At 38.3% G+C, this 11292-nt stretch overlaps 1 protein-coding gene across 6 annotated transcripts in view; it reads right to left on the bottom strand.

Moving 5' to 3' along the window:
• Nucleotides 1-1000: 1000 nt before the first annotated feature.
• The window catches only part of LOC112512768 (valine--tRNA ligase, chloroplastic/mitochondrial 2), a 42494-nt gene continuing 32202 nt past the window's right edge, over nt 1001-11292 (bottom strand). For all 6 annotated transcript variants that reach the window (XM_025118899.1, XM_025118901.1, XM_025118903.1 and 3 more), the window contains 8 exons: nt 5694-5744; nt 5486-5598; nt 4720-4867; nt 4260-4364; nt 4073-4174; nt 2863-2935; nt 2022-2188; nt 1001-1277 (listed from right to left, as the gene is read on the bottom strand). In XM_025118899.1, coding sequence (XP_024974667.1) covers nt 1149-1277; nt 2022-2188; nt 2863-2935; nt 4073-4174; nt 4260-4364; nt 4720-4867; nt 5486-5598; nt 5694-5744 — 888 coding nt within the window. In that variant the 3' untranslated portion in view covers nt 1001-1148. The remainder of the gene's footprint in view (nt 1278-2021; nt 2189-2862; nt 2936-4072; nt 4175-4259; nt 4365-4719; nt 4868-5485; nt 5599-5693; nt 5745-11292) is intronic.

The following is an 11292-nucleotide window of genomic DNA, read 5'->3' as shown; positions in this document are numbered from 1 at the left end:
ATTCCTCTCATCATACCGCATGTTTTGCGTTGTGTTTTCTTTTTCCACTTGACGACGATATTGACAAGTCGTGATTTCGCCAAACGGATGATTTTTAGCAATGGTCAACAAGTTTTTCGACATGTTTAGGGATCAAGAACCCTACTTGTTTGATCTATAGCCATTTTAAAGTTATGGATTTAGTTAAAATCTAATTTAATATTATATACCTAAATAACTCACAAATTCAATCCATAGTCTCATATTAACTAACCGGTAGGGGTGTCTAGAAAGTCAACAACTCCAATCGAAACCGACCTACCATAATTGGATATTCAATTTGATTGAATCATGTCAGATTGAAAATTTCAACTTTCAATTTGGGTCAATCGTTTCTTGGATGGTAGTCCAGAACCGACCAACATCCAATTAACCATTTGGTTATCCAGTCATCCATCCAACCATTCTCCAATTAATTTGTTTTCCATTTACTTAACTCGGAATTTGTTTTGTGTTGATTTTCGGATTTTTGACCTCGATTGTGTTGGTCTTTTTAACACATTAAAAGGGATTAATTAGTTTGTTTCATTTTTGGAAAATTGAATTGAATAAATACATTGGATAGATCTGATTGTTCATCGGATGGATCCAATCCGATCCAATGGATGGAACTTAACCAATCAAATCATGCATTGATTTTGATCTAGTGTCCAATGTTAGTCGGATTGAATCAGATGACAAAATCCAACATCCCATAGATGATTGGATCAGGTCGGTTCAGTTCCCCTTACATCCAATTAATGTCAACCAATGAACATGCTTATTAACCGGTTCCATGCAAAAATTGTCTAACTAGTAGGGATCGGTTAAAGGCCCATCTCTAACCATCTCTGAATTGACAACAAAGAACAAGAAAAGCATCAGAATCAAACACGAAGCATTGAAAATTGAAAGCATTGGGTCAAAGGGAGCAAGTATATGGAACCTATGCAAGTTCACAGGCCAATTTTTGGCCTTGTAATGACAAAAATCGTAGGTTATTGCATTAGATGGCTTCATAATGTTACCATACAAAAAAGGGGCAGCAGCAACCATGCTAATCGAATAACAGGAGGATTTCTATTTCTGGATGCAATTTGCAGCTTCAACCAAGAATCAAAAGAAAATAATTACTCGGAGACCAAAATTGTTGATTGGAGAAATGATAAACGGGTTTTAGTTAGATTCAATTTCTCTTCTGCCTCGGCTGCCTTTTCACGAACCCCACGAACAACTTCCTCAGGAGCTTTCTCAACAAACTGTAGATGGTATGGTATATGTATGGTCAACAAAGTAATATGCACATGAGAATGATAAAATTATTACAGTCCATCACAAAATAAATGTCCATATTTATATTTTAATTAGTCTGAAAATAAGTGTCCGTTTTCAAAAGTAAAATGCCTCCTTTCCAAATCTACTCTTAATTATGAGATGAAGTTGATACTCTTTATTGTCAAGGATAAACCATGTAGTTAATTAAAAAGTGTAATAACTACGTATTTCTAACACTGTGCGCGTGTACATTTATTTTGGGGCGAAGAGAGTACCATATTGAATTAGTCATAAAACGAGTAATATCTCGACTTTTGCTACTTTGCAATGCTTTTTTAATCAAAATAAGCATCCCACAACCCATCAATAAATCAACTCACCCAACTTAATTAGCCTAAGAAGTTCCGTACAGTTATTTTTTGTTTTAAATTATAGTAATTATTTTGTGCCAACATTGAAATTTTTTCTGGATCCACTTCTGGTATGGTGTCATGTGAAGGGACCTCCTCACAAGTGCCTTTTAAATCCACAACCTTCGAACAGGTTAGACATTCTTGTATATGGAAGTAACATTCTTCTGTTAGTAGAGACATTCTGAAGATTGTGGATTAAAAGAACTTAAATGAAGGTCCTTTAACCAGAGAAACCGTGATGTGTAAGTGAGTGATAAATGTGCAGTGAATGCCGTGACCGGAAGGCATCAAGTAAGGAATACATAAACTACATACCTTAGGAGAGTTCAAGCGAGCGAGAAGTCCTTCGTATTCTGTTTGCATCTTTGAGAGACGCTTGGATAGTCGTTGAACTTCTGCAGAGATATCTACCATATCTGCAAGAGGAAGATACGCCTCTAGACCTTCCCCAGCAACAAGATGAACAGATTGATTTGCATCCCCTGAACCAATATTAAAAAAATGAATTTTGGATAACTGTGGGTATCTATGCGAAACCACCATACATATATGTTTTTTTTGATAACTATGGATGTCTGTGCCAGCTTGCAACCACCTCAACTAATCCCAGGAGACCCAGAAGTTAACAGCCAGTCAAACCCAAGACGTTAGAGCATCTTCAACAGATTCTCTAAAATAGAGAAAATGAATTTTGGAGATCTTTTTGCACAAACAAATTCTCTAAAATAGAGAAAACAGGAAAGAAGGTAAAAATCTCCAAATTTAGAGAAATCTCTATAATTAATGTTTAAAAAAGAGAAATAGTTTTTTAATTGTTCCCATCAATCAAATTGAATATATTTCCATACATATAAAATTTATTTGAAATTTCATTGGGATATTAAATATACTGAATTTTAATTAATATAATTAATGTTGATGTCTCCAAAATAGAGAATTTGTTGGGGTTGAATGTAATTTCTTTTAGATATTTTAGCTTTTAATTGTCCATTTTGAAATTATAGAGAATCTGTTGGAGATGTTCTTACTAGTTGAACTACCCCCAAGATTCACAACACAGACATACTTGAATGTAGCTAAACAGCATACTATTGAAATACTCACACACACATATAGATCTGATCTGGGGGGAAATCTGATAAAAGAGTGAGTATACCTGGGGGTGAATCCATAAAATTGATGCTTTGCATATCAAGTCTAGACAGAAGAGCCAATACATCCTTTTCTCTCTGAAATAGAAACAATAGTATCATATAAGCACCAATCTGTTACTTGCTTACAGGCAACAGTATAGACCTTAGAATTTCATCCAAGCAAAACTGCCAAAACTATCGTCTTTTGTTCAAAAAATAAAAAACTACAAGTCTTTGGGCTCATCTTTCTACAAGTACACATCTTTCATTCCTACTTGGTTAAAGTGAGAAATATACTTGTAGAGTGATAAATGTGTATTGATTAGTAGGGAGGCAAGCTTGAAATAAAATAAAAAAAAGTTATGTTTTGCCATTTTCTATAACCTGTGAATTAAGAAATAAAATTTTGTGAGGAACGTAGGAATGTTATAATAAAATGGTAAAAAATGTTAACATTGAAATGTTAAAACAAGTTAACATGAAACTGTTAACACAAGTTAAAATAAATAACCATACCTTAACATATGTTAACATTACATTAACATGTTAACTTATGTGAACATCTTTTACGCTTCTCATGAAAATTTGATTTGTCACCGGAACCCGACCTTATACACACACCACACACTTTGGTGGTGTACCTAATTTCAAGTGTTAAGCCTCAATTTTAAGTTTTTTTTTATCACTTTTGGAATAAGTTTTTAACTTCTGTCTCTTACATCAATTTACTTCACAAAGTAACATTTTTCTCTCTCGGAATCTCCTACATTTTAATTTCATCGCATATCCGGTCAGACATTCTAAAAGCATGTGCATATCCTGGAATAAAAAGCATTCACCAACCTGTATACTTTTATATAGTCTAGTACTATACATGAGGTGACCAAAATGAAATTTCAAAACTGAAAGATGGTAAGTCGAACAATTTCCTTTGGATCAAGCGTTTCAAATAATTTGGGATCTTGCACTCGGGATAAAATCGCACTATGGCTGGGTCATCAAATCTATAACATAGCAACCCAGGTGGTTCGTTGGGGACTAAAGTAGCAAGACCACCAAAGGGTTCATCACTCAGGTCAGCACAGCAGTAGAGGAAAACCCATATTCGCTTGGTAAAATAGGCCACAGATTAAAGAATTTGCAATAAACTATCTGAAGATCAATAGAAAAAGTACATTTGTTCACCAAGGATTTGCATCAACCAGGAAAATTGGGAGGGATATGGATACTCACAGAAATATACTGGATAACATCGGAGGTAGCAACGATAGATGCAGATATACGCTTTGCAGGCTCAACAGAATATTCTGCCCTTGCATTTCTTATTGCTCGTGTCTAAATCATGAAGCAAACTAAATGACAAAATATTCTAATTTCTTTTTAAGTTGTTGCAAAGTAAATACCAAAATGATGATCTCACCAAAGCTTGCAAGTTTTCAAATCTTTTTATGGCAGTGAGATTCCTTGGAAGTGAAGTAAGAGGCCATGGAGACACTATTAGAGCTTCTTTTCTATTAGGCAATGCCTGCAGACAGTAAAATAAAAGATCAAACCAGCATTTTCTATTTCACTGTAGAATTCAGGGGTCACAGGAAAAAAAGAGCAAACGCACAAGTCCTCCAAGACATTGAGATTAACATGATTTTTCTTGGGTAATGTTAGGTACATTTCCTCATGACATAAAATAAAAAGAGAAGTTACTTTTTCTATAATATTCCAAGGTTTTGAAGAAATACATTTGACCCAAATCCCACCTCTAATCATGGAGGAGGACAGGAGGTTGTGAAGAACTATAACATATAACCGATGCAAAGTTGCACATTAGCTTCGACCTTTGAATTAAATTGATAATTTAACATGAATTAAAAACCTGGAATTACCTGCCATAGTTCTTCAGTAACAAAAGGCATAAATGGATGGAGCATTTTTAATATGTTCTCATAAACATATAAAAGAACTGCCTGGGATGTAGAAGCAACTGCCTGATCTTCAGACTGGTAAAGGTGAGCTTTACTTGCTTCGATGTACCTAGAAGAGAAGGATAAACATGATAATCAAACATAAAGAATGTTGAAACAGGTCACCGAGTCATATAGCATGATAAGATTGCTTTTAATAATTACACCTAGCCAGAGTTCACATCCGTATGCAGTTGCAAAGACATGTGGCTAGAGTATGTTACATTCACAACCATCAAACAAACAAAAAAAATTAAACTGAAAGGCAAATAGGCAATCCAAGTTGATTTACAGCTATTCCCCGAAAAACCTTTATACAGAGAAGATATCTCTATGATACTAAGAGGCAGTTTCATGTTGCATTTCTTAGCCAATCAAGCTATATGGTCTCATCAGGTGCCCTTTTCTGGTAAGTAATTAAGATAGAGGTTCAGATCAGTCCTCATAATCTAAGGATGTTCTTTTTGGTCTTAAGTGAAGGTTTTTTATGGTATCACCTATAACTTCTACTCTATTTCACACTACCATTTCCCAGGGTCTTCATGCATGAGCGGAATCTTACAAAAAATCTACTCACACTACCATTTCCCAGGGTCTTCATGCAGGCCAGCAGAAACATATAAACAAAGATCTAATATACAGAACTGAAATTAATCGTAATAACTCAATCTAGAAAATTAAGATATACCAATCAGCAAAATCACCCCAGAAGAAATCATATGTTTCCCGTGCAACATCATTAAAGAAAAACTTGTCATAACTTGTCGTGACTGCATCAACAAGTATGTGCAGTTTTGAAACCTGTATATATATGTAGAGAGAGAAGTAAATTATTCACCAGTATAGTAACAATAAAAGTTTATGTTGCATACAATTCATCACAAAATCGGTCTTACCACCCAACACTCTGGTAAAGGCAGCCTGAGCAGAAACTCTTCCTTATCAAACTAAGAACATGATTAACTGTATCAGTACACGGAAAAAAACAGTGCAAACAGGACATGGTCAAAGTACATTAGAGACAGTGGGTTGGGTCCTGCTGATAAATCAAAATTTTGTGAGAAGCGTAAGAAGCACTTTGTTAGCGGATGTTCACATAAGTTAACATGTTAATGTACGTTAAATATACTAACATTTTATGTTAATTTATATGAACTTATGCTAACTTATGTTAACTAACAGATTTAGGAGTGTTTCTTATTCATTCTTGACAGAGAAACATACAATATAAATACACAAGGCAAAGGGAAAGAAAATGAAACTATTCTATGAATCCCTGATTTTATGGGATTGCCTACAATCACTAATATTATGGGATTATAATCGGCTCCCATTACTCCTACATTAAATACATAATCATTTACATTTTTACATTTTCCCATATTAACATGTGTTAACATTTTATTATAGTGTTCCTTACTCTTCTCACGAATTTTTTATTTCTCCCGCGATCCTAATTCTAGACTGAGTAGCCCAAATCATGAAAGAGCACCATTTACTACAAAAAGAACTTTATAACCGAGAATTGTGTATATCAACTGTACATTGAGTGCCCACATTCATCACCATGGAAGGTTTGTAAAAGAATCAATTCTTATTTGCTAAAATATAAACTACTGCATGTTTCATTGGCTTTGTGTAAAAACTTCTACTAGCAACATCTTAGACATGGTTCCAATGAAGGGACTTCTGCTAGCACACTGACAAACAGACTAAAATACTAAAGGATTCCTTTGACACTTTGAGCAAGAAAGCATTCACAGCCTCTTGTACTGTGATTCTGATAAGAACTTGTTCGATTACAATCGATCTCAAAAGAAAGAACAGAAATAAAGAAAATTGTTTGGATATTCGAGAACCAGACTCCCTCCCTATAAGAGAACTAGACAATTCAAAGATATCCCCTCATTCCCCCCCCCACCTATTATTTAATACTAAGATAGCAAAACTAAACAAGAAAATACCAGCATAAAAGGAAACACAATAAAGAGAAAATAAAAGGCTCCTATGATTGACAACTCACCCCACTACCCCCTTAAACTTCTTTCTAGAATACGCTTGGGTAATCGGAGCCTTATTGTTAGACTAAGTCAACTAGTCTAGTTTATATTATTAATATTGTCCAGGGTTCAAAGTGTAATTAGTTTTACCTATATATCTACATCTCTAAAGTGTATCTGATAATTATTATTTTCCAATCAATACAATCGATATCAAGTTTTATATGGTATCAGAGCCTAATCCTAACCCTAACCCTAAAATCGATTCTTTTTCCCTAACCCTAAAATCGGCGCCCTTCAATCTGCCGGCGTTCTTCAATTCTGCCGGCCGGCGCTCTTCAACACTGATTTCCATCGCCAGTCTACAGCTTTCGACCTTGACGCTGACGATTCAGCCCTGCTCTTCAATTCTGCCGGCCCAAATCAGCGTTAAAGACAAATCAGCGCTCTTCAATTCATCAACAATCTGCCGACGTTAAAGACAAGTCAACATCAGAATTCATGGCAGCTATAATCGCCTTTTCACATCAGGAGAAAACCATTCACAATTCCCACCAATTCTCCTTCTCTCTCAAACCTACCAACTATGGCTATTGGCATTCTACGATTGAAGCCTTTCTCACATCTCATAATCTCTTTGGTTATGTTGATGGAACAGTACCGTGCCCTGATCAGAAAGTCACCAACGAATCAGCAACCACCGACAATCCAAGCTACATTCCATGGATCTCAAACGATGCCCATATTCGGATGCTTATCATCTCTACTGTGTCCGAAGATTCTTATCAACACATTCAGGGAAAAACATCACGTGAGGTATGGTTATCTCTTGAAAGAGCTTATGCCCCTGTTACAGCCTCTCATGAATTTACTCTCAAAACTCAATTGCTTAGAATCACCATGAAAGGTGATGAAAAACCGGCTGACTACCTAAGCCGGGTTCACGAATATGCCACTGCTCTAGCTAACATTGGAGAACCAATGAAGGACAAAGACCTCGTAATGCTAACTATCGTAGGGCTTCGAGAGGAATACAATGTCATTAAAGGCAACTTACTGACCCGCTTACCTCCTGTTCGCTTCAATGAACTACATGGTCTTTTGTGTGATCATGACTATGTTTTTACAAAGACCTTAACTCCACAAGCTTTCCTGGCCAACACTGCTCCAATATCCCAGCCACTAACGGCTGCTGCATCTTCGGTTCAACAACCGAATCTCGATCAACTTCAGCAACAACTCCAAAGCATTCAACTTGTGGCTTCTCAACTTGGTTATCAATTAAACCCCTTTCCCACCCCATGGGCTCAAGCATATTATGGTTCTCGGTCTTTCAACAATAACCGAGGTGGTCGAGGATCTCGTGGTTCTTCTCGTGGCAACTCACGTAGTGGTTTCAATAATCGCCCTCGGGATAGCAATGGCTCCCGACAGTTTTCTTGGGCTTCAACCCACAACAGAGTCTATGGCCATTGCAACAGGTGTGGCATAGGTCATCTACCGTCTCAGTGCCCAAATCAGCCGAACCAGTCTCATCCGCCAATTTTACATCACACTCAGAGGCTGGCTCATCTTCTGGTCCTACTTGAAAACCAGATACTGGTGCAACTCATCATGCCACACCAGACCTATCTAGCATGGATAACTCAGAGGCCTACTACGTTAACGATTCTTTACTTGTTGGTAACGGTAATTCTGTACCCATTTTTCACATTGGTTCATCGAAAATATACTCGCCAAACAAAACCTTTACCCTAACCGACATTCTTCATGTTCCTCAACTAAAACAAAATCTTTTATCTGTTCAAAATTTTTGCCTTGATAACAATGTTTTCTTTGAATTTCACTCTTCTTATTTTGTTGTCAAGGACGAGTCTACTCGCACTACCCTCCTTACGAGCCCCAGTGAACAGGGTTTGTACTCCATTCGTCTTCCTCAACTCAAGTCTCTGCCGAAGGTTGCCTTCACTGCTGTTAAAGCTCCTTCGAACATTTGGCATCAACATTTAGGACATCCTCATGCTCAAGTTTTTCGTTCAATTGTTTCTTATTGTTCTTTACCCGTTTCGGACAAATTATCAAATACTTTATGTTCTTCTTGTCAATTGGGAAAATCTTCAAAGACATCTTTACCTAATTCCACTTTTCGTAGCAATAATATTTTAGATCTTGTTTACTGTGATGTTTGGGGCCCTTCTCCCTCGCCATCTCTTGATGGTCATCGTTATTTTCTTTTATGTGTTGACCATTTCACACGTTATATGTGGATTTATCCTTTAAATCAAAAATCTGATGTGTATATTGTGTTCACACAATTTATTACCATGACTGAACGCCAATTTAACACCAAATTAAAGTGTATTCAATCTGACTGGGGGGGCGAATTTCGGTCTCTCACCAATCTTTGTCGCAACCTTGGCATCATCCACAGAAGGTCTTGTCCTCACATCAATGAGCAAAATGGCATTGTTGAACGCCGCCATCGTCATGTTGTAGAAACTGGTCTCACTCTAGTGGCTCAATCCAGTCTTCCTCAACGCTTCTGGTCCCTGCCTTTGAAACAGCTGTATACCTCATCAATCGTCTCCCCTCTCGTGTCTCCTCAAACAAATCTCCTTTTGAACAAGTCTTCAAACGCAAACCTGATTATTCTTTCTTACGAGTCTTTGGTTGTCAATGCTTCCCTTATCTTCGTCCATACAATCATCACAAAATTGAATTCCGGTCCACTCCCTGCGTTTTCCTTGGTTACAGCACCGTTCACCACGACTATCGCTGTTTTGACCCGTCTAATGACCGAATTTATATTGCCCAACATGTTCGCTTCAACGAACATGTGTTTCCCTACCAGCCTTCACCAACCCCACCACCACCGTCCACTCCTCCTTACATTTCTATATTTCCTAACCCACCACCCGGTTTCCCACCCGAGCCTCCACAATCGCCTCCACCGCCACCCCCTCCTCAATCTCCTCTTCACGAACCTCCCTAATCGTCTCCACAATCATCACCATCACCACCTATTCCACCTCCTTCTGATGCCTCCCCGCCCGAACTTACCCATACTCCACCACCCGTCTCTCGACCTCGGCCTTCCAACCTTCGCCCCAATCCCAAACAACCTGACCAATATAACCCAGCCGCTTACTCTGCCACCGCTCCCTCACCTCTACCTCTTGAACCCACCAGTTTTACCGTTGCTAACAAGTCTTTAGAATGGCGCCAAGCAATGGCTGATGAGTTGGCTGCGCTTCATAGGAATGGCATGTGGACACTTGTGCCCCCTGTTCCTAATGCTAATGTTGTTAATTGTAAATGGGTTTACCGGTTAAAAACTGATGAAAATGGAAAGATTACCAAGTACAAACCCGTCTTGTGGCCAAAGGTTTTCACCAATAGCATGACGTGGATTATCATGAGACTTTCAGCCCCGTTATCAAGCCTGTCACTATTCGCACTGTCTTGTCTCTTGCTGTCACCAACAAATGGCCTCTCAGACAGTTGGACATTCAGACCGCATTTCTGCATGGTGATCTCAAGGAAACTGTTTACATGCATCAACCTCCTGGCTTCATTGATCAAACCAAACCTGATCATATCTGCTTGTTACACAAGTCGTTGTATGGGCTCAAACAAGCCCCTCGTGCCTGGTTCATAAAACTGTCTACTGCTCTTCAACAGTTGGGTTTTTATGGGTCCAAAACCGACCCCAYTTTTTATYCTCAAATCTCCGGGCTCTCTTATCTACCTTCTGGTATATGTTGATGACATCATCATCACCGGTAACAACTCCACTGCTATCGCCACCGTCGTTGACCAGCTCCATACTCTCTTTGCTCTTAAAGATATGGGGTAGCTACATTATTTTTTGGGGGTCGAAGTTGTTCACAAGGGGGCAGACTTAGTTCTCTCACAACGGAAATATGTTTGTGAGATCTTACACCGTGCTGGCCTTGTAGACTGCAAACCGATTGCTACTTCAATGAGCACCTCTCAAGTGTTGTTACCGGATGATAGCCCATTACTCGATGATCCCTCTCGCTATAGGCAGACTGTCGGGGCTCTTCAGTATGCTACCCTTTCTCGTCCTGATATTGCCTTTGCAGTCAATAAAGTTTGYCAGTTCATGCATGCTCCGACTGAAAATCATTGGGCCGGAGTAAAACGGATCTTATGTTACCTCAAGGGCACCATCAATTTATGTTTGTGGATTCGTCACAATACGTGCTATCAGCTTCAAGCCTTTTCTGATTCTCATTGGAACCAAAATCTTCAAGCTTACTCAGACTCTGACTGGGCTGGTTGCCCAATCGATCGTCGATCCACGGGGGGATATGCTATCTACTTAGGCTTGAATCTTATTTCTTGGTCTGCTCGCAAGCAGAAAACTGTCCCTCGATCTTCAACAGAGTCCGAGTATAAGGCCATTGCAGATACTGTTGCTGAGTTGATTTGGCTGAAGTCTCTTCTTCAGGAACTTGGATTAAATAGCAAG

This window comes from Cynara cardunculus (genome assembly GCF_001531365.2).
Source record: "Cynara cardunculus var. scolymus isolate 2C chromosome LG 5, CcrdV1, whole genome shotgun sequence".
NCBI lineage: Eukaryota > Viridiplantae > Streptophyta > Magnoliopsida > Asterales > Asteraceae > Cynara > Cynara cardunculus.
This window is presented reverse-complemented; position numbering and strand designations above follow the sequence as displayed.